At 40.4% G+C, this 24,376-nt stretch overlaps 1 protein-coding gene and 2 non-coding genes across 6 annotated transcripts in view; all 3 read right to left on the reverse strand.

The window, feature by feature from the left end:
- Positions 1-482: 482 nt before the first annotated feature.
- The window catches only part of dennd2b (DENN domain containing 2B), a 53,586-nt gene continuing 29,692 nt past the window's right edge, over positions 483-24,376 (reverse strand). For all 4 annotated transcript variants that reach the window (XM_037095771.1, XM_037095769.1, XM_037095767.1 and 1 more), the window contains 16 exons: positions 22,515-22,636; positions 21,322-21,537; positions 20,838-20,934; positions 20,623-20,667; positions 19,766-19,950; positions 18,696-18,805; positions 17,537-17,606; positions 14,861-14,938; positions 13,552-13,692; positions 13,275-13,423; positions 5,724-5,901; positions 4,061-4,102; positions 3,386-3,497; positions 1,679-1,918; positions 1,345-1,431; positions 483-972 (listed from right to left, as the gene is read on the reverse strand). In XM_037095771.1, the coding sequence (XP_036951666.1) occupies positions 938-972; positions 1,345-1,431; positions 1,679-1,918; positions 3,386-3,497; positions 4,061-4,102; positions 5,724-5,901; positions 13,275-13,423; positions 13,552-13,692; positions 14,861-14,938; positions 17,537-17,606; positions 18,696-18,805; positions 19,766-19,950; positions 20,623-20,667; positions 20,838-20,934; positions 21,322-21,537; positions 22,515-22,636 (1,907 nt within the window). In that variant the 3' untranslated portion in view covers positions 483-937. The remainder of the gene's footprint in view (positions 973-1,344; positions 1,432-1,678; positions 1,919-3,385; positions 3,498-4,060; positions 4,103-5,723; positions 5,902-13,274; positions 13,424-13,551; positions 13,693-14,860; positions 14,939-17,536; positions 17,607-18,695; positions 18,806-19,765; positions 19,951-20,622; positions 20,668-20,837; positions 20,935-21,321; positions 21,538-22,514; positions 22,637-24,376) is intronic.
- Positions 2,996-3,067, reverse strand: trnae-uuc. Its single transcript has one exon. It is a non-coding gene; the product is annotated as a tRNA-Glu (tRNA).
- trnae-uuc lies at positions 4,750-4,821 on the reverse strand. The gene has a single exon. It is a non-coding gene; the product is annotated as a tRNA-Glu (tRNA).

The following is a 24,376-nucleotide window of genomic DNA, read 5'->3' on the forward strand; positions in this document are numbered from 1 at the left end:
TTAATTGCTGTAAAGGACACAAGCAGACGAGAAGTAATATGGCGTCTGGAATCAACAGTGAGCCTCTCAGTTAGAAGAGCTAATAACAGCACGGCAGTGACAGCCGCCAGAGTGATGTGTGCAGACGTAATAAGGTTACCAGCAGCACGTGCTAGCTGGTGCTAGACTCACTGTGTCTTTTGGGATCTTCTCCTTATGCACAGCTTTGGAGGAAGCTGTCACTGAGATGTCACGTTTTATATGGTTTGGCAAATTGTGAGTTACTTATTTCTGTTTCCAAAAGTGATGTCTGTATCACAATGTATCTGAATGTTTGCAATTTGTATGGATGGCATGAGGAGAAAAGTGTCACGTTCCGTTTCTCTTTGCGGCCTACGTGTAAGAAAAATAAAAACAAATATACAAAAGCGTATTAATTAATCATGGACTGACATTTAACAACAATAATAATACTGAAAAAATACTGTACACTGAGCCATGTGAACCATTTTAACTACCATTTTTTAATAAAGGATAGCAAAAGACTCCATGAAGAGTTACAATCATTTTCTTCATTGTCTTGATGCATGTACAGTTTTTGAAAAAGGTTTTACGCTCCTGAAACAGAGGACAACACTGTCGTGAAATAATGCAAAAAAGGAAACATATGAACTGTACATCTATGCCCATGTCGAGTCACATACACTCACACACTCTGATAACAGTCTCCACAAGCACACCTGGACATCAGTGGTTACTCTACGGCTCACTTGCTGTGTACCGTCCTGTTACACTATCTCATAAGGTACTATAAACATACACTGAAGAGTATCACAGCCAGCTTGCAGTGAAATAATATGTACATGTTTACATTAATACATTTTTTAAAAAAAGACAAAGAAGTGAGAATCATGATGCAGAGACTTGAGACGTCAGGACTTCAGGTGGTTGTTTCCTCTCAGTTCTTTTTGTGGAGAAACTTCATTTTGCTTCCTGAAAACAGTTCAAAACAAATTCATTAAATCCTGTAAAATGTACAACAGCTGAGAGGTGACATTTAATTCATCTTATTACATGGTATATGGGGATTAAGCCTGGCTGAGATTGCAGGAGGGTTGGTCTGATTTAACCCTTGTTTATCCATCTGCAGTCTGTGTGGAAATCTGAATATCTGCTTAAGTGTGACTTCCTGATAAATCTAGCACCACTTGGAAAGAAAATACTGAGAACTCAGTACACACTGAGTCCTGCATGATCTAATCTTGCAGTGTGGAAGTGAAAAAACCTCCCCCGATTTTACTGTTGCTTGATGTTTTATAAACTCCTGGTATCTGACTAGCCTTGTGCATCTGCAGCAGAACTCACCAAGGCCTTTCAGAAACTTGTTGACTCCACTCTGCTCCGTGTCCGGAAGTTCCTCCAGATACTGATCCACCCTCTGCTCAAACAAACCTGTCCACACCAGATAAAAAGAAGAGAAATAAAAAAAATTTCAAAAAATGTGAATCATCTCAGTAGTCCAGGAAGTAAATATGACTTCTGCTGGCCAAACCAAATGTGGTGAGAAAACATGCTGATGATGACATTCAGCCACTAGAGATCAGTGTTACTGCAGTGGCACAGAGAGCACAGGGGTGGACATCCAGAGAGGAGTGTGCAGACTTTTCACCAAAACTTCCAAGGAAGAACAACAGTCTACCTTTGGCGCGGCTCTTCCTCAGCTCTCGATCCTGGATGAACCCAGCAAACATCTGAGACTCCATGAAGACGCCCAGGAAACGACGGATGCTTTTCGACGCCACAGACTTGCGGAAGGCCTCTCTCTGGAAAACACGCTCTCCGCGCTCGTTCTGAGTGATGAACAGGGAGTAATGGCCGATGGTCTCCAGGAAGAAGCGGATGAAGGCCTCTGACACAAGGCTGTTCAAGGAGTTATACTCTGTAGACACAAATGAGAAGCAATTATTCACTACACACATTAATAGTATGGAAATAGAACAGACATGTCACACTTTCCAAGAGATAGTCGCATAGTTTTTTAAGGGGCCTGATTGGAGCCAGATTTAAGCAGATTATATGGTTTGGCTCAACGTTAAACAGCCACATAAGTAATAAAATCTAAGCCACAGCTGTTGTGAACTGTGTGGACAACGTATCCCCTAATGCTCCATCAAATTAGCCTGACTCTAATTAACCACAAAATGAGTAATAATAATAATAATGAGGTTGCCTCTTTATGTCAGTTTGTCAAAAGTACAAGAACAAAACTGGAGCTGTTGGAAAATCTTACAGAGGCAAAGATCTTTATGGCAAGAGACAAGACTGAATGGCTGAGCTCTGAGGGACTGGATAAAGAAACTCTGAAAGAATCTGAACTGAAGATTCAAAAACACCAGAACTGTAACTGTGGGGGCGTACCAGGAGTCATTAAAGGATAAACATGCATTACTTTGTAGTCTGTGTCTGTTTGTTGATTTGTTGGTTGGTTTGTCAGGAGGATTTCATAAAACCTCCAGAATGGATTGGTCTCAACCAAGAATAGCCCCTATTAAATTTTGGTGTGGATCCTGATGATGGGACACATCCAGGAATATTTCTTCAATTTCTATAACACTGCAAGAACAGGATCTATCTATCCTTGTAGTCCCTTTAATGTCTTATCTTTAGTGTATCTTTATGCCTATGCAGAGCACTTCAAACCGCAATATGTCAAAATCACGCAATAAAAATAACCTTTCTGTAAAATCCACTGGACATCAAGACTGTAGTTTGCACAAGTGTCTTTGGTTTGCACACTAGCGTGAACAGGCTGTGATTGACAGGTGGCAGATGCAATGCAAACACACTGCACGCTGCAGGTCTGCAAGTCTGTCAGTCTGTCAAGTCACTGAAAATGCAGAATGAGGTTTTTACTTTTTGTTTCCCTTAAATATTTTTGCAAAGTCAAGTGGAATGACTATTGGTCTGAACACACCTATTCTTGACCCCCTGGTGATAACCCTTTCTAAAACCTTAATTCCCACACCGGGAGTTGAACCCAGGCCGCCTGGGTGAAAACCAGGAATCCTAACCGCTAGACCATATGGGAGGTGACAGCATTTGTAAAATGACATTTTTTTTTCCTGATTTATTTACAAATAAATCCTGAACTTGTGGTTGTTTAGATTAATCTGAACCCTCTATAGATCACATGAAGAGTTCAAAGTTTATCAGAAACACCATATTATCTAACTTGTAAGGCGAGCCTTTGTGACTCACTGTCTTGAGTCGTCAGAACAGGAAGACGTCATCTGGAGTGAGTTTCACAGAGATACAGACTGAACACGTCCTGCCACAGAAACTGTTGCTCTAATTACCGAGGAAAACATCTGTCTGAAGAGGCGGAGATGATTTGTCACTTATTCACCTTCGTCTGACTCGCTGTCAGAGTCCTGATTTATGATGTCATTCCTCTGCTCCAGCGCTTGCTCAAGAGCCGCTTGAAGTTTCCGCGGCAACAGCGAGGCCTCGTCATCCATCTATAAACAATCAAAAACACTGCAGTCATCAGCGATAAACAACAATGTTTGGAGAATACATTTCAAAGGCTCAGACTAACAACAGAGAACCGCATGTTTTACAACCCTCGTCTAAAGCGAGACCATGTAACAAAAGCTCAGTCTCATTGTTACAAATAAAACGTTGAAATCATAAGCAATAAAATCCACATTCACTCTATTCAACACATTCAGGGGTTTTTGCTGCTTCAGCCTTTCTTGGTTTGGTATGAAGAGTAACCAGGCTAATGTTTGCTAGCTTTCATTAGGAGATACATATTTCAGAGATTTGATCAGAAAACATACAATGAAAATTCTAAACTTAAAACTTTCTGGCCCCATCACATCTATATTTTTTTCATCCTCTTTGTAGACAGAATGATTAAATATATCAAATCATCCAGGGCTCAGACTAAACAGAAAATTGCAATTATTTTGAAGTTTACATTTGTGGCCACCATGGACACTGTTCAGCAAAGGTTTATATAAATCAGTATCGCTTTGGTCAATTTTTTTTTCTTTTTTTCATAAGTTCACACACTCACCTGTCGGATGAATCGGTCAGTTCCCAGGTCAACCATTAAAGCCTGAGAAAAGGAAAAAGAAGGGTATATTATTCTTCAGAACTAATTAAACAAACCTGGAAACCTTCACTTCTTTATTTTATCTCTTACAATTGTTTATTTGTTAAGTAAAATAAATAACAATTATCTTCAAAGAAGCTACAGCACAGAAAATCAGACATAAAACACATTTCTTCAAAAGATTAGTTTAGAACCATCTTCATGAGTCAATCAGCAGCTGTAAGAATGATGTAAACAGACAGCAGATGTTGTTGAAAGCTCATTAACAGGTCGGTGTTAACTATGACTCACATTGTCTTTTCACATGAATCACCTCTCAGTCTGAGAAGTGGCCAATGACACAAAACTAACATCTGTACATCTTACTATATTGCTTCAATGGGCTTTTTCAGACAAAATGTGTATTGTGAGCCAAAGCTAGAACAAGAAGGCCAGAGACCTTGTATCCATGCAAATGCTACACATGTCTATACAGTAGAAATATGTAGCTATGGATATACTAATTGAGGTTTTCATACAAAGCAAGTCTTCATTAGTGTCTGTTGATTATCAGGATTGTTGTTTTTGGTCTGTGAGAAAGCACAAGAGAAGAGACGATTCAACACGAAACTACTCTTGATGTTCTAACGCTGCTATTGCTCAATACTTAATTCCCACACCGGGAGTTGAACCCGGGCCGCCTGGGTGAAAACCAGGAATCCTAACCGCTAGACCATATGGGAGGTGACAGCACAGGTAAAATGACAACTTTTTTTCTGATATATTAACAAATACATCACATCTAACTTGCGGTGGTTGACCTTTTTGGACTCTCTAAAGAGGGTAACCATCATCATGGGAGGTAAGAGAAGATACTGATATCCAACAAATAGATCAAAAACATAACCATGCTCACCTTGTTTCAAACACTAAAACATTTTAGTGTATGACTGTTCCTGGAAATTTTCTTCCAATACATTTTGTTAAAAAGATACAACCCGTGACCTCTATGAAACCCTCTGTAGAAGATGTGAAGAGCTCATTTTCTGAAACAGCTAACTTCCAGAACTATTTTCCAGTAAAATGTTCAGTTGCTTGATTGCTGCAGCTGAATCAAAACATAAAACGTTTTACTCAATCTCGGACCAACAAAAAACCCTACAACTTAAGATGTGAACGAAGAGAAGAACCTAATTACAGCTGGTCTAATCAAATTTTTTTATGTGTGACAGCTTGTTTCACTGCCCCCTAGTGGCCAACATAATAACTGATCACCTTTAAGTGATTCGGGTTTGAAAGGTATTCAGTTCGGTTTTGACATTTTCCTTTGGTTGGAGGTCACCTGGCTGGTTTCCTTATATAATAAGACTAGAGGTAGAGGAGGTCAAACAGACACAGGAACAATCCATTGGCCAATTCATAATGGAATTACTCTGAATCTGTATTTTTGTAATTTATCAGCCAGACACAAATATTCACTATTCCAAGAAGCTTCAGTTAGAGAAAGTTGAGAACAAAGAAACAGAGAGATACCAAAAAAGACAGGCCGAATCAGAGACATCCAGATAAAGAATGACGGATAAATCAGTCCAAAATGTAAAATCTGCAGAAACACACAGAGAAGACGCAGAGATGGTGTACTCACCTCTTCCACAGGCAACTCCTTGAGCTTGGGCAAAGAGCTTGACAGCAGCCCCACCAGGAAGGGAGTGGGACAGCAAACAATGTCCAACATGGAGCCTGGCAGCACGGGGATGAAGGTGTGTTGCCAGGAGAATGGGTAGAGCAGTGCCACAACTGCATGTATGCAGCTGGACAGGGTGCTGTTAAAAAACACACAATAAGAAAAACAACACACACCGTCAGTCACCTTCACACTCACACAGCAACGCCCTGCAGAGGCCACACCAGATTACACTGAACACAAAACAAGGCAGATGTTTATTTTTCCAGACTGAGAGGGGAGTGGTGGTTTATATGGTTTCCCTAAAATACTGCCTACTGCAAAAAAAAGAAACTCAAAAATCATTATCATTAAATCGTTATCTGGGCTATATACTGAACTATATGGGCACATGAGCTCTTTTCACAAGTTAAATGAATACTTGATCCTTTTCTCGTTGAGACACTTATTTTATATGAGGCTTGACAGCACAGCTATGTACTCTAGCTTTGACACTTTGTTCTTCATGCCGCTCATCATCCCCTGCCCGTCTCCCACTCGGAGTTTAACACGATCGTCTACAGACCACAATGAGCCCAATAAAAAGCATTATTGTGACATTAGCCTCTGTCTGCAGGGGCTGGCGTGACTCTGACATGCTGCTATAGTTAAGCTGGAGGGCTGTTGACGCAATACAGTAAAAAAAACACCAATTTGGTTTAACTCCGACAGCTGTGGTATAAAATGGAGATCACAAATAGCAGCCCGTCTTTCTCACGATCCGTCGCTTGTTGACAGTGGCTGACCCTCCCTCCCCTCTGTCCTCTACATACTGTCCAATCCACGTACACAAAGAGAGCGAAAATAAACTGTGGGTGCAATCATACGCACACACACAGTGGAGCGCTAAATCAGTATGGATCAAGAACAAGCCCGGGGATCAAACAGGGCACACAAACGCACCCCACTTGAGATATATACACTTTCAACGAGGAATGTTTTGCACGGTGGCTGTCAGAACATCCCAGTAAACAGAAGTTACTCCCTTTTTACGTGACCTCACTCACACTGACTTTCAGCTTCAGAAGCTACAATTTCAGAGCAACATATACAGAGAAGAGAGATCAGTCTAATCAATGTGCTGCTGAGATAAATGACAAACTCCAACAAACTTTTCCACTCGGGCTTCATGTTTGCCCCAGGCCTTTTTCATCTTAACTTCCCATGAGTCAAATTGCCAAGATTAAAATGTACTTTCTTGACAGGGTAAAACAGAGTTACACCAGTGAAAACCCAAAGGCTACAATAACCACAGTGTTTTTTTTTCTTTTAGAGCCTTTCCAGTTCACTCACAACATGAAGCACTTGCAGCTTTGCTTTGGCCGGTATGATTTCCATTTGCCTGAGGAGGGTCTGATAATTCCTAACAGATCCCATCTCCCCGGTTTGACGAGTTCCAACAGGGAGTGATGGGGCACAGATCTCAGAAAAACCTTTGCCACGGGCTACATGTGGCCCAACACACCACTGATACCAAATGGATCACTTACACTCATTCCCCAACCACACACTCTTGGGAGAGGATGAACTTGCAGTGAAAACATTCTGCACTACCAGAGGTTGCCACTCAAGTCTGGAAAGAGAGAGGGACATTCCCGTTAAGATCCAGACCAAAGCTTTAGAGCCTCAGACCACACATCACAGAAAAAGAAGAAAAGGCCTCTTTGTCCAATAATCTGGGGGAAAAAATGTAACATCTTGAATGAAAGAATTTAATTACAGCATCAGCAGAGGGACATTTTAGACAAATCTTATTCGAGGAAGCTTTGTTGTTTCGAGTTTATTTGTGTGGATAAGAATCAAGGTTGCAATGTGGTCGTATCAGATTGGATTATGCTGTATGGTGGTTTTACTGGCTCTAGGGATGAAATATTGGTCTGTCAGTTGTTCGGCCGGTCCACCACTTTTCTCCAGACTGAAATATTTCAGCAACGATTGAATGGATTGCCATAAAATCTTGTTCAACTAATGACCAAATCCCTGCAAAACTACAAAGGCTGGGGAATATAATATCAATTGTCATATTGTTGTCATAATATATATTGTCTTATATCATGTTATGGCATAAGTGTTGTCTTCCTGGTTTTAAAAGCATTACAGTAAAGTTATACTTGTCAGACTGTTGCACTACTTAATCATTATTATTATTATTATTATTATTATTATTATTATTATTATATGTTGTGGATTATTATTTTTTAATCAATGTTGTATTGAAGAAAGGAGGTGAGATTCATTCTGTAAACCCCACCAGGTTTTCTGATGTCACCTGCACAATCTGCTTCTTCTGGATGTTGTTAATTTTATTTTGTTTGTTCAATAGTGCAAATAAATGAATAAAATTGCTGATGATTATCTATCAAAATTCAAAATGTGTAGCTCACACTGTGATATTTTTAGATTTTTTAGATTTTTAGTAGATTTAAAATATGGATATGTTTGCTATAGTGAATCACAACACAGCTGAAAGATATAGCAATATTATGTTGAGGCCATATCACCCAGCCTTAAAAACTAGTAAGATGGCCAGTGTGCGAGCCGCCTCTCTGTTTCGTGTTTTGCCCTCTTTCTACTCAGCACCTGCCCTTTTTTGGTTTGGATGTGCATATTCTCCTATTTTTGCAAACCTTAGCATTCAGCATCGTTATTGAGAGCATGTTAGTATGCTGATGTCACCGTGTAGCTCACAGAACCACTGTGCCACAATACACCCAAGAAAATTCAAAGCAACAAGCTACATGAGGACTGGTTGTAAACTAAGGCTTGATCATACCAGGGTGACACAAAGTTTAACAGACAGAATCCCGTCTATTTCAGATTTTTAAACCCACAGTTATACTTGCTTACAAGAGGCAGGCACAAACCAGCTCTAAAGATAAATCTGATTAATTTTAATCTGATTACTCTTTTAAAAGTCAAAGAAATTGAGTGAGTCCACTCTCAGAAAAAGAGAGAGAATTACTGGTTCTGTGGATGTGAGGTCTGTGCAGAGCTGTTACGTGTTGAGGTTTGGGAGCTAATCCTGACATATTAGTTCTCAAAGGTCTGCCAGGACTGGTTTAGAGTGTGTGAGGCTGAACTGGCAGATACTCCAGGAAACATGGGATCGAGAGGCTTAGTCTGTGAATGCCAGAGGAGGAGGAGGGAAAATTTCAGTGTCCGAGACAGAAAAAAAAAGCCGATATCACCACATACTTCACAGCTCTACTAAAGCACTGCACTATGTCTATGTGGCTGAGACTGATTCCACTGACAGAGGACAGAGAGGACGAGACAGAGAACATACTGAACCACAGCTGTCAGACACCAGCTGTGCAGCAAAGCTCTGCAAAACCACTCTTCAACGTAAAAGCTCTTCCCAAGCTCAAAATAACACCTAGAAATCATATAAAGACGTAGCAGAGTACATATAGACCTATAGGATTCCTGTGACAAGCTGCACATGGTGTATTTTTATCCTCTTTGCTCCCTTAGCCCCAAAATGGTTTTCCCTCACTTCCTGTCTTTAAGGATCTCCAGCCACCGGGTCTCCGACTCCACAGAAGGCAACAGCAGAAGTAATTTTATAATAAGTAATTGCTCCCCTCTGGAAACTTCATACATGTTCTTATTAAAACCACCGTAAGGTCTGAGCTTGATCAGCCCTGTCTCGAGATTAGACGAGCATGTTCAGGTGTTTGTGTATATGAGTCTCCACAAGGGTGTGTGAGCGCCTACATGTGGGTGTGAATCATTCACGAGAAGGACACTGATGTAAAAATCAGCTGGTCAGGCTCCGGTAATGGCTAACGTTTTCCTTGAAAAACAGAAACATCTCACATGTTTAGAGTGTGTGGATTTCACTCTGCTGCTGAGTTAAATAGCACATGGGAAACTGGTTAAGTTGTTGAAAGCAGTTTTGGCCTCGTGCCAGCTCAGGACCAAATGAAACAAGTATGCTACTACACTTGTGGATTGGGAAAATGCCAGCTGCAGCAGCGGCAATAATTCTACCTGTCTGACAATTACAGCCTCCACTGATCGTAATACTGCAGCTGCAAAACATGTCATTGCCTCCAACTCACTTTCAGACCGGTGGATTATTACAAAAGTAAAAAAGGACACATTGTCTCAACATAAAAGGCATACCTCACATTGTACTTTTTTTCCCTGCAGTGTAAGAACACATATTGGGTTCACCACTGGCAGAGCCTCGGACCAAAATTAATGCCATTAAGAGGAAAACAGAGAGAATATTTACAAAAACACTTGCAGCCTCGTACCACAAAAGGGATCTTGATTAATTCACCACGGCTACAAAAAAAGCTTGGAAATGCCATTGTTGAGGTTCCCTTTACAGTCTACTCCTTTTTAACTCTTCTCTCTCTCTTCCTCTCATTTATTTTTCTTCAGCCGATATGTGAGACACCCACCTCCTGCAATCGGACATCTCTGCGATCATTTCATAATTTCAGTTTGATTGTGTAATTCTGATTATCATATCAGTTAAAGTCATTGGGATGTGATACGCAGTTTCCCATTTGCTGTCAGAGTATTTCACCGCAATGCCAAGAGATAAATCCAGACTTGTGCATTCTCAACTGTAGCCTGAGGTCGTTTACACAACTCTGCAGCACTGACAAAACTCATTCAGCCTCTGCAGGTCAACTGAGTTAAGCAGTTACAGAGTGACATAGCTGATGATGAATTTATTCGATTAGCTAACCCTTGTTATTACAGGCATTGGATGGTAAATGATCAGTTTAAAAGAAACTGCTTATGCAGACTTTTTGTGTTGAGGCAACAACCTCTTTTGGGAAAAAACAACAAAGGGCTCAGTGTAATATTACATGAGTTAAGTGAAGGTAACGGGCAATAGAAGACCCCACAGAAAACGATTGCCTAACATGGCTTTTCCTCTCGCTTCCTGCTTGTACTGGATATACATTTCAAGGGAAAGAAGCATACATCATGTTCTGCTGGCGCGGTATTTTGGGAATGGATTTTGTAGCAGAGCCCCAGAGGGAGCAGCCCTTTTATCATAGTCATTAATGCTGCAGTGAGGCCCTGTCACTGGTTTTAAAGAAACCAAAACACTGCAGCTCCACATGCACACTTGCACATTTAAACCCAAACACACACACACACACGCACGCACACACACACACGCTTTGAGCATATCATACAGTATGCATGACTGCATGTTTAAGACAGAAAATTATACAACTCACATTTGTAATTTTCTTTTTGTAGTTATTTTAGATTTTTGAATCATAATTTGTACTCCACCCATTACTGCAGACATTCTAACTGTTGTTCTGCTTCACAGTAACTTAACCTCTGCCAAATTTGAACCTGAATGGAGGCCCATTATGACAAAGCTTAGGTTTAGCTGGTATAATGTTAACTACGTTCGCCATTTTGCCATGGTTTAGTTAGCATGCAATCCTGAGTTTGGTTATATTGCAGATTGCAAGTTAAGTCTTGCTTTTCTGACTTTTAAGATGAGAATATCTTCAAAATAAGAACATGTTGAATTAGCCAACGGTGACGAGCTCACTTACTCTGTGTCTTATTTCACATAGTGGTGGGTGCAAGATCTAATGATTAACTTAAAAAAAATCTGTGAGAAAGAAAAAATGGGGACAATGGATGTCTTTCTAAAACTGATGAATACTGCCTAAAGGGAACATGGATCTCTGTACCAGATCTCATGACAATTAATCCTAAATCTGTCTTAACATTTGATTTAAACCCACATGCATTAACTTTTCAGTGGTGGCAGAAGGACAGTCAAGAGATCACCAAACTAGTATGATACTTATTAAATGTGATTTGTTAAACAACTTTTACACAACACAACATATAAATGGACCTTTTTGCATGTATGTTCATTTCTTTGCACATACTGTGTGGCTCACATTATCTCACTGTCCAAGTCGAACCACAACAAACAATTCGAGAGGCATCCAGGAACAGCTGATGGTGCTGCCTAGCAACAGTAAACACTGTAGCCCTTGAAGCTAACGTTAGCTAGCAAGATACTCAAGATAAATCTCACCTCTAGCTGTCACTGAGAAATAGAAAACCTGTGCTGACCATGTTTTCCTACTCATCAAGGCATGTTTAACTTTCTGCTTTTGTTTTTTTCTCACTGCAATGTGGTATTACAGTAAGTTATTGCCAAGCTAATCTCCACTTTGTTTACATCAGTCTCCCCATGAGATAATGTGTGTTCAGTCTGTTGTTTATTCAAACCTTACTGATATTGAATGTTTTGCATGTCCAAATTGTACCAAATTCAAAACTGCACATCCCTGAGTCCTCAGTGACAAATCTACCAAGTGTGAAGTACTTTGGATTGATAGTTCTCCAGATTACACAAATAACTAACAGACAGACAGACAGAAAGGGATTCCTTGCTTTACAGTTAGATAGTCATAGTATCACCGCCTTGGGCAGTATATCATGATAATATTGCATTGTGAGAATCCCACCCAGTGACTCCTCGATGTTATCGCCTCTGGTAATCAGCAGCGTAGACTGATTCTCTCCAGGGACACAGAGAGTGCCGTGGCTCATACACAGGGAGTGAACGTGGCATCATAAGTCAAACGGTGACAGTCGAGCCACAGATCACAGAGGGCAGAGTCGTGCACACAGGAAGTGCATTCCTTCTCCTCACAGTCACTGCCCCCACTGATGTTTGTTTAAACTAGGCTTTGATACATGGAGAGATTACTTCTTCTCTCAAATCTCCTCCCACTCCACCCTCGCCTCCAATGCTCTAAAAGTACCCTTCTCCTTTCTGTAGCAAGAGGACAGACTGGGACACTGAGTCCTTAGAGACTCTCTGCATCTTATCAGCCCCCACCCTGTTCTCCTCCGGCAGTGACTCTCACTGCTGTGACCCACTTTACTACCGGCATCAAAACTGGCAGCTGACTATACGACAAGCTAACTGACTGACCTGTTGCCTGAGTTTCTGATACTGATCAATATACAATAATGAAAACAGTTACACAGAGTACATCTGTTAAGCTATTTTGTGTCTGTGTGTAGAAACGTTGACTGAACAGACTGGTTGATCATCAAGCTGGCAGTCTGTAAAATATTTTTGGATGTGATAAAGTTTGTCACACCAGTCATCCATGATATCCATCCATTTTGTCACAGGGGCTGATACCTACTACAGCTAATGATGAATGGGAAGTGGTGTATAGTATACGTGTTTCGGGTCTATTAATAGGGCCCCATGAAAGATAATAATAAACATAAACAATTTCAGTAACTGGGGCTCTAAGAGACTACGTTATTTCTGGACATTTATATTGAAATGTAGAAAATTTTCCATCCCTTGGTATAATTATCTCTTGAGGAAACACGGTATTTGTTTTGGCCGCATTACTATAAAATCAGTACAGAGGTTCCAATAAAGTTACAGACCAAATCTATGTAACTGCATGAGGAAAAAGCATCATTGTGGAGCCTCACCTGAGTTTATCAGCCACAAATATGACTCTACGCTCCAGCAGCAGGGAGGCAAAGACTCGTACCACCTGCCGAACACCGAGGCAGCTGAACAGACTGTCAAAGTCCACATGCTCCAGTCTGGAGTCGGTTGGCCGCCTCAGCTCGATGACCTGGACAACCACAAATAAATGTCAAATCTAAGTCATCACAGTTTGCAGATTTATTTGACTGAGAAGTGTACTTGATTTTATCTAATGGGTATAATGAGAGTAGAAAGTATAAGTAGTTGGTTTCTGACCTCATTTCCTGCACCAGGCAGGAATGTCTTCACTTTGATAATCTTCCCTGGTGCAGGGAAGGGCGACTCCATCAGACTCCTCATGAAGGGGTAGACCAGGGCTGCTGAGACGCCTCGCCGCCGCTCTACCTCGTCCAGGATCTGATGGCAGGACAGAGCACAGTTTCATTAATGTGATTCAGTTAGTTTTAACATCAACAACACACACTTCTTTGGAAATCAATCTGCTATGTCAACTGTGCACTCAAGCAAGACAAATGTGCATGGCAACAAACACAGTGTTATGTGTTTAGCTTTTATTTTCTGGAACTCAGTATTAATTTTTACTGTTTTGAAAAATACCAAATGAATTTCTTTCCATGCCTGTGTGATTGGAAAATTCCACCCAGTGTGCCTGTCTGCATGTTTTGGTCCAAGCTGCCTCTAGTCTGGAAAATTGATTGGAGAACTGCTTGTTTTCAGGGTCATATGATATCACCTCTCTCATCCTCTCCCCATCTGTCTGTCTGTCCATCTGCCTGCCTGTCTGTCTGTCTGTCTGTCTGTCTGTCTGTCTGTCTGTCTGTCTGTCTGCCTCACACACAAATAGCTCTTTTTGAAATCAAACACCGGCTCCTTTTCTCTTTTATCATGAAAGCACTTAGATTAGATTCCCTTTCATTTTCGTCTCAGGTTCGCTGCCGTACTGTTCTAAAAATGGAGACGTCTGATGCTTTCTCTTGCACTCATGCATCTGTTGATATCACATGATGCCAAACTGGCAAAACTCTGGTGCTAGTATTAACACTTGGTTCACAAATCAAATGCTGAAATCCATCAGCAGATTTTTCACTTTAAAATTTTTATTTCAGGTTTCAGATTTAATAACAAAATGGTTTTCCAAACCTTAGTTCAGCATTATTAAACAATGAAGACACCACATATTTGCACATTGTCTTATTTGCACATATATCATGGTGTTTTTTATTTATTTCAACAGACTGGACTCATTCTAGTTAAATTAGCAAGTAATCAGATAAGGCAAAGAAAATCAGAGAAAGTCAAACGGAGTGACAGCTCTGCTCTGTGTTAACACCTTTGAGACAAAAGTGAAGGAAACAATTACTCTGGGAAATCAAAAAGTAAAAAAAAAGAGACCGAAATAAGGTTTACCAATGAGCAGGCTTTCAGAAGAAGGTCTGCTGAAAGTCATTTACTTCAGCTGTGAGGCGGGTTAACCACAGCTACAACACCACACACAGCTTGCTTACTGTAGCTGTCTGTCTACAGTACATGTGTTTGTGTGTGAGCGTGTACATGTTGAACTCACCGTGGAGAACAAGTCGAAACAGCCCAGCCTGCTGATGACACAGTATACCTCTGGAAGCCGAGGTCCTTTCCCAGTCGGCTGGAAGACAGAGCAACAGAGAATTACCCGACACTGATGATACAAGACTTGAAGGAACACAATTACAGACCTGACAACTGTCTACAATAATTTTTATTCATTCAGAGACTTCCCTAATGTTGGGGGACTTAATTAGGCAGATTCAAAAAAGAATTTGAGTCAGTAGAGAAACATGTTCAGTAGGATGAACATGATAGAAAACAAGGTTTGAATTGAGTTGCACTTCATAGTCGGTGTCCACACACTAATTGTTACTTCTGGCTGGCCAAGACATCCTGACATTTAGTCTCAAGTATAGGTCAAACCCAAGTGTAAACCCACTGGTTTGTGGACTACCAATTTGAAACCTCGAGTTTGGCAACTTTGGCCTTTTCCATCTTGTTTTTTTTGAGCCAGAAGTGACCACATTTAGATGAGAGAGAGAAAAGCAGTTGAGGATATCCTAATTGAATCTGACTGAGGGCCTGAAGACAAGATGTGTTAGCGACATGTCATTCACAAAATAGCCACGCCCTAAAGTATACCCTGCTTTGTTGTATATTTTATTCTACATGGGACCATAATTTAATAAACAAACACCATGATGTATTATAGAAGACCTGAGACAAATGATTGAGGCCATGAACTCATTAGGAAACTGTTTACAGAATTTATAATAAGGCGGGAGGTATGGCCATTTTCTCATAAGCTTATATGCATTCAGACTTCTTTTGAAACCGCTGGAGTTGACCCAGTGGCCATAGGAAAGCGTGCAAGTTTATGGCTCCTCTCCATTGGTATCACTTTTCAGGCAAGAGAGTTCTGTGCATATTTCTTACAGTCAGCGGTCAAGCCTCCAAATTACTGGATCTGTGAACTAAATCCATAATACAGCTCCAGTCAGAGCCTCCATCTCTAATAACCTTTCACGTCTTTTAAAGAACAAAACCCCTGTTTGTAACAAAAGTAATCCCCAAGCCCAAGCTATTATAACCTTGATGTCTTCATTACGGCCCCTCCAGAGCTGTAGAAGTAATTATGCATCTCTTTTCACAGGCTGAATAATACTCCTTGTGACAAGTAAACTGAACTTCATGTGTAAAATCTAGAGATCAGTTTAAGGTTTGGTGACAGATCCAGAACAGAGTCAGACTGGGCTATTTTCTGATCAAATATGTGGACTTAAATGTTCTTAAAACCACACATATAAAGGCTTGGATCATGATAACATAATCTGAAGTTAAGTTGTTAACATACTGTAGCTGAGGTCTTTAAATCTAGACCATGATCTGAGATGAAAGTCTTTCATGTGGATACCAGCTTCCTAAACACAGGTAGTTTATCTGCTCCTGCTGATTGTATCTACCTTCCTTTGTACACTCATACAACATTATGTGCTTCAAGACAGACACTCAAACACACAGACACAAATGAACACAAGCACTCAAGAAACGCCAATCCACTTGTCCATATTAGGTATACAATTTTCTCCTCTTGTTTCTCCTCCGCTTTTCCAAATGGATGATTAAATCAACTATGTGGAGCTTGATTCAAGTCCTCAGGAATGCTTGGTTACTGCCAATGGCTGGTCGGACAGCAGGGAGGAAACAAAGTTGCTGGCGGAGAGCAGCTTCCTCTACCTTCATTAAAATCTGCTTCTATCAGGGCGAATCTCAGATCAACAGAGTGAAAAAGACATTTTTTTGTCTGGTCAAAGTAATGACAAAATGTTACACTGTCACCAGGCACCTCCGGATAGACAGTGGCAAAGATACTGCCAGCAAACCTGAGAACATACACACTGCAGCACTGTAAACATACTCAGAAATACCAAACGGCAAACAAAATCACCACCACATTCACAGAATCCCACACAGTCATGCTTTCTACCCACAAACTAAATGGGAGGCTCTGCAGAAAAACTTCAAAGCTCTCTGCTGCCTCATTATGAAGAGGAAATGCTTCACAATGACAAAGTTTGGATTTTTCATGGTTTCTCTTTGTTTCGCCTCTCCTGAGAAACTCTCATTAAGTCTATCACAACTGGGATTTCTTTTATCGTAAATTATATTTTTATGACTAGGACTGAGTGTTTGAAGGATTACACTAATCTAAGTTGTGCGTAGCAGCTGTACTTCTTTCTGTGAATTTGATAAATTACATATGTAATTATATTTAATACCAAACACAATTGTAATGACAGATTTACATATTTAATATGAAAACACTTTAATGCATTTTTTGTAGCAACTTCAATTACTGTTCTCAGACAGCAATGTGGTTTGAATGTTTGTTATTACAGATGTTTCTATTTCTGCTTGCCATAGGTATTCCCTGGGCAAAAAAGTCCCTGTACATGACCCTCATGCTGTTCAGCAGCTATAATAATGAGTGGGTGGATTTTTGTTCTGCCTCGCCTCAGTCATGGGTACAATTGTTTTTTCCTTGTCTTTTTTTGATTTATACATTCTCTTTCCTGCTGCCACAGTGGATGGTCACGCAACACATCAGCGGCCCCACAGGAAAACCCTCTCACATGTTCTCATGTCTGTCACAACAAACAGGGCTCAGCAGGGTGTGAACAGGGAGCAGAGGAGGAGGGGTTCAACAGTGGCTTACCAGCAGGCGTCTGCAGTACCCAAACCTCCTGCTGCCGTCCTCTCCAGTCAACATGAACGAGAAGGTCTCACTATAGCAAAAAAAACATATATGAGAATCAACACATAGAAATAAATCGATTCTTTACACATAACAGTATAATAAAAAAATGGCTCAGAATAAGGGCTGAACAACACCTTTCTGTCAGGATCTGGCCCTGTTTTACATTTAGGTGGAGAGTAGAGCAGCTGCAGTGCACAGATAAAAGATTTTATCTTGCATCCCAGGGACATTGTGTTTGAAAGATAATCATGATGCTAAGGTCGGCTGATGAGCATTTCCAGCATAACATTATCAATCTATGCCGAGCAGAGAGCAGTTATTTCTCTTATCCATTATAATAAAATGATATTCAAAGTCGGCCCACCATAAGGATCAATTAGGCCTGCTAGATGTTTTGAAAAAATTGACAGTTATTCAAAATTCAGAATGCTTATGCTGTTTTGTTCTTGTGAGGTTAAAATGTTTTTTTTTTTTTTAATATCCAGGATGATTAACTTCTAATAATCTGAGCAAGGGCAGTGAGGTGAAACAATCAAGGGAAACTGGGATCCAAACGACATGTTGAATCATCATACCATACAATAGGTGGTTTTGGCCAATTCAATTTTGGCCATCCAGGGGGAAATAGCCTAGTCACTGCTGATCTAAATGTTGATTCATACATTAGCAGCAGTTCATTCAGTATGGTGCAACAATACTGGAACTCATGGAGATGGGTTATACTACTACTCAGCCTGTCAGGACTGTTAAATAATGTCTCTGTGGCTTTGGAGGAGAGTGCCAAAGTCAGAGGAAATTATCTTAATGATGTCATCGGGGTTATCTTGATTATGGCTAGAGATTTTTTACAACAGAAAGCCACTGCCACAAAATGATGTGAGTTCAAAAGATGACTGTGTGAGTGTTTATCACAAAAGAAGAGTAGAAAGAATCCAGGGTTTCTAATCCATTTTAGGGACTGAAATTCAAGATTTTTCAGCATCTGCTTCTATGATTTTGACTATTGCTTTTCAGTTGGGTTTCAAGTTTCCAGACTTGATGGAAGTGCAATGCTACATCGCTAGAGTACCCCTTGTATAGACCAATTTGATACTGAATTAAAAGATTGCAGCCATACCTGGTGTACTCAGACACAGGACTCCAGTCTTTTGCATCTGGGAAACAGAACTGAGGAATAGCTTTGAGTCTCTGTTCTGCCTCCCTCATCTGCTTGGTGGGCCTCTCTAGCTGTGAGAGGAGAGGAGAGGAGAGGAGAGGAGAGGAGAGGAGAGGAGATTTAGTCAGCTCATTGTCCTTCAAATAACTGTGTCCACCTTTTTTGAAGATCGCCATGGATATCAGTGTTGTATATCAGATGTACTTCTCCCAAGGGATACAGCTGCTGAACAAGATCTTAAATAACTTTAAAATATATTGTTGAATAACTAAAAACACTTTCTTGCCACAGAAATGGATCCTGGTTATTTTTAACTGTAAACAGGCTCCCAAAGACTCCTCAGGCTCCATGCTGTAACCTTAGCCAACAGTATAGCTTTACATTGTCGACAACCTGCACAATATAGTGTCAAAAGCTCATGGCCCATTTTATTATCATTTATCTTAAATATTCAGAAATCTTTATGGGTAGTAATCCATGACCAAAAGCTCAGAGCTGAAAACTCTGAACAAAGTGTACAATAATTCATAATTAATAATCAACTCTTGTTTTAACATGTATTTTTAAATGCCACAGTGGCATTAACGTTTTGATTTACAGTTGTCAGAAGGTCGGATTTGATTTAACTGGATTAAGTTTGCTTGGGAAAACGAAAAATTCTCATTTGATCTCCATAAGCACCTCCAACAGTCCAACAGTTAATAGGCAGTAACTATGCCAGTCTGTGCTGCTGACACCTATTAAAATGTGGTGTGGAAGCTACATAAATTACTTTTATAAGCAGTATCAACTGATTTATTCCATTTAACTGCAAATTCATAACGTTTAGCTTTAGGACTTTCCAGAACATGCCATTGATTTTCATACTGATTATAAAGTGATTCATGTGTGTGACGCCACCTGAACACACTACCTTACTGTAGGGTGCTTTTAAAAAAAGTCACTAACTCAGTAATCAATAATAATAATGTGCCTCTGACCCATTGTAAGCTTTTAGGGGATGGGTTCAGTTATGACTGTTATGCTTTTACCTTGGGGAACTGATAGGTGACCTCTGGGGAGTAAGAGTTCTTGCTGGGTTTCTTTTTAAGAGAAACGACCACAAAATACTCAAAGAGTTCTCTCTCTTGCCACTCAATGAGCTGCAGCTCCAGTGTGCGATAGCTGGGGGCCCGTCGAAGGATGGACTGCAGTTTCAACAACCTCTGAGTGTGAGCTGCAGAGGAAAGCAAACATCAGTACACACAATTCACTATCAAAATGGAGTGCTAAAACTTAATGGTGTGCAGACATCTAAAAGTGGTGATAGGATCCAAAGGTCCCTTAATAAACTGAACTCTGAAGACTTAAGTCACTTGCTGCACATGCCTGCTGTGGTCAGATAATGAAAAATAATTAATTATTAGGGATCCTATATGATTATAAAGTATCTTTACCACACAATACTGAACTGCATAACCAGTTATCTATATTATATTGCCCATTAATTTGTATGTATTTATCAATTAATTGATAATAATACAAACCCTCTGCCAGGCTCCACTTTGGGCAGCCCTGGTCTAAACAAAATTCACACTTTGCAGTTCTCTATGTAAATCTAAGGACTACAGGTGGTGTAATTCACTTTGACTAAAGCTTGTGTCCAAAACAGAGTGAAAACAACACAACATCTCATTATCGATCATTCTTGTCACTGAATCAATACACAGGATACATGTTGTGTGGTACTCTTAGTCCGTGCATATTGTAAATGTTTAAGTTTACAATTCTGCAGCCTGTCCGGTTGCACAGGATCACTTCTTGGACGCAAAATTGGGAGGCATAGGCAGTGAGAAAAGACAGAAATGTAGCACCTAACCTTTGCCAAGGAATTCTTGCGGTCACTCACCTTTGAACCTGTCGTCAGAGTCGCTCTCACTCTCGCTGTTGTCATCTGGAAGCAGACATGAGACAGACAAGAAGGTTTTCTACAGGTCAGAGGACAATTTCACAAACATGTATTTATGTCAAGAGGTGGACACAGAAAGAACTCTATGTGGGTGGCTGAAACACAAATATTTACTCATCTGGCCAGTGGATATAGGGAATATAGAGAGCCCTTACCTCTTAGAGATGTAGTCTCAACATTGGACATGGAAAGCTTCTTCAGCCTCTTCTTCCCACGTTTAGTGCAGTAAATGGAGTTGATCCTCTGGACCAGCTATAAACAGAGGAAAGAGGGAATTCTCTGTTGGGGAATCTGAAGTTGTTTCTTTTGATCCTAAGTATAGAAGAAGTGGGTGTACCTAGCCAAATGTAATACTGCACTGAGCTTTAAGGGTTACAGAAAAATAGAACTGAAAAGCGTCAAGGCGAGTTCTTGAGAAAAGGTACCACAAGAGCTGAAACACAAGCAGCAATTAGGCACAATGAATGACAGTGTTTCAACATATTTTCTGAATACAAGTGATCTAGATCTGCTCTGACTCTGACCTGGTCCCTACAGAAACCTGAGCTGTTCTGTGAAGCAGGAAAGGAAAGAGAGAACACAGTCAGAGCTCTGCAAGGACTAAGCATGGATGTTTGTGTAGGATCTTGTAGTGTGTACCTTGGGGATCCTCCAGTGCCTGTGTGAGGCCAGGCTATCACTGGTGCTGCAGAGGCTATCATCCAGCAAGCCACAAGGTGAAGTTGAGACACCCAGCTGGGGGAGAAGCAGCATTTCATCGTGGCTGTAGCGTTTGGACAACTGTGACATCCGATGGCTCTTCCTGTCACTCACACCAGTGAGGCGAAGGGACTGGCTACTGGGTTTGGAGGGCAGCTGGCCAGGGAGAAATAATATTAAAGTTTGTTTGTTTGTTGTTTTCTTTTTCTTAACTTAATATTGTAACCTATAAAGAAAAAGGTAACAGGGCAGAAGGTGGAGGACGACTCTCAGCAAAGGGCCAATGGTTGGAATCAAACTGCTGCTGAGGACTGTGTACTGGCCGCCCGCTCTACCAGGTGAGCTATTAGGACAACCCAAATATGGCAGGTTTGGTACCTTTTATTCTTTGATTCATTTGCATGGTTTAAATAAATAGTTATACCACTGCATTAATTTCAGATATGCTCCTGTAATTCTTCTCATGTATCAAACCCAATTTCTTGAGGTAATACATACATACTGTACATATATTGTAGGTTTCATTGTTAGTGGCAAGATTCTCAATTCCCGCACTAGACTCGATTTGCCTGCCAAGGCATGGTGGATTCATAGAAAATGATGCATGCATGATATCCAACTTCTCTAAGTCTCACAGATATTTGTTGTGGCCAAACCCATGAGACTTCTTTAAATAAAGGAATGGGGAATTAGATTACTGTTGTACGATGAAAAGTATCTAGCCAATTATTGGTGACTTCTTTTAAAACATCATGAATGTGTTTACACTGTAAACAGACAATCAGTTACTCTTCTTTTTCCTTTCTGTAGCTGCTCAACAGGTATGTCCTGCACTTGAACTGCACTTGTTGTAACCACCAGTAACAACAAGTGGTAACAAGTGCTGCTGCATTTAAGCAAGGAAGCCCAGTCTGCAGATGTGTATTTCTGTGGAGAATCTCCAGGTCTAAACACATCAAACTGTTTCCTCTAGTGTCACAAATGAGGTGTGAGATTCTTTAAAAAGATCTTGTCCAGATTTAGCCCTGACAGCCAGTGAGAGGATTTATGTTAACACAGGAAAACATACAGTTCGCGTTATGTTCACCACAGGAAAAAAAAGTGATGTTAATCCCAAAAAGTTTGCGACCCACCTGAGGTGGAGAGTTCAGCTTCCTGTCCATGGTGGTCCAAGATCTGTTGCTCTCCAACAGACAAGACTTCCGACCCAAACTCTTCCGCTTCAGGTCAACATCCTCATAGGGGTTCTCCTTCTCTGTTGGGAGGAAGTGCATAATCAATGTAGCTTAAATATAATGTCAGTGGTAAAGCTAGCATGGATAGACGGTGTTTTCGACAGAAGACGGATGAGGCTGTGGGGTCAAAACAGAGGGCATTGAAGGGTGTCAGAGGGCCTTCCTATGCTTAGTCTGGAAAGAGAGGAGTCCTGAAAGGTAAGTCAAAGGTGATTCCCAGCTGGCTCAAGTGAACTCCCTCCTTTCAAAACAGTTACTGTTGGCACTGGGCCTCACAGGTCCCAGCGGGCCCAGCTAAAACTTCTGGACACAACACTGCCGGTGAGTCACTGTCCAGGCATGCTCACTGTCTGCTGTGAGAGGTGAGGAGAAGAGTTGTCTTCTTAGACTGTGAATCTGGCAATAACACTGTTCAACTACTGAAGAATTTCAGTGTATAAAATATATATATATATATATATATATATATATATATATATATATATATATATATATATATATATATATATATATATATATATATTTCATTCATGGGAATTACTGTTATGTAGGGAAAAAAATCCAGAATATGAAAAATATTTTTTTAACCCAATGCTATGTGCTCAAACATGTAATGGAATTACAAATAAGGTTTGAGAAATGAGGGTAAAAAACACAGTTTTTGTTCAGACTATTGACGAATGTTTAAGGAGCTTAACATTAAAAATGCAACACTGCCCCTTTAAGAGTTGACAATAATCACAGACTTTGCTACTGCTCTGTTAGATGTACTTCAGTCAATATATGATAGCAGAAAAGAAGAGAAAAGAAGAGAAAAGAAAAGAAAAGAAAAGAAAAGTAAATGAATGTTACAGAGCACTGCACAGCTCTCACTGATGTCACCTGGCAGAGAGCCAACTTCAATAAAGAGAAAAACTTGTGTAACACCACAGTCCATGTCTATTCAGACATTCACTCTGAGAATAGCTTTTTGGCAGGGTCTGAAAAAGGTTGTGAGAAAGTGAAGAAACCACAGCGAAGAATAAAAACAGAGCCATATGGCGTCGAAATGCATGAGGGAAACTTTTAAAAGAAAGAAAAGCAGTGTTATCTGTCAGAAGAAAGGGAGAGAACAAAAATCTATGTGGTAGCTGTGTTCCCTCTTCCTGAATATATTAGCGGAAAACCAGATAAACTCAGCATGTCAAACAAAGAGTGTGTGTTTTTAAAAACACCCAAGATTAACCTACAGGCAGAGCTTTGTTCAGTTATCTATTTTAAGGTTAATTATTGAACCTGTCTGAGGTACAAACACACACCCATGCATAGACAAGGTACGCCTGGGATCATTAGAGTGTTATGTTGTGTCACACAGTAAATTAGTCTACTGGAGTGATTTTCTGTGCATCATTAAATCTGAGGAGCAGAATAAGAGGGCTTAGTCTGACCCCACGTTGTGCTGCAACTCCATTAAACTGAAGCAATACTGTAATGAGAGCCTGCTGGGAAAATGATATGTCTGTATAGCTACTTATGTACTGGAGGGTACTAATCTACTCCTCTGATTACAAACATCCAGATCTCTCTTTAACACACCCCCAGACACACAGATTTAAGCAGGGAGTGGACACACCTCAGCTGCACACAGTGATTGTACATTTCTGTGTACACAATGGACTCTCTGGGCAGGGCAAGGCGGCACAGAACAAACTATACCAACAATTTCAGTATCAGTTTACCCTTCAAAGTGGACGAATGACGGTATAGTGGATCGACTCACA

This window comes from Acanthopagrus latus, chromosome 4, assembly GCF_904848185.1.
Source record: "Acanthopagrus latus isolate v.2019 chromosome 4, fAcaLat1.1, whole genome shotgun sequence".
NCBI lineage: Eukaryota > Metazoa > Chordata > Actinopteri > Spariformes > Sparidae > Acanthopagrus > Acanthopagrus latus.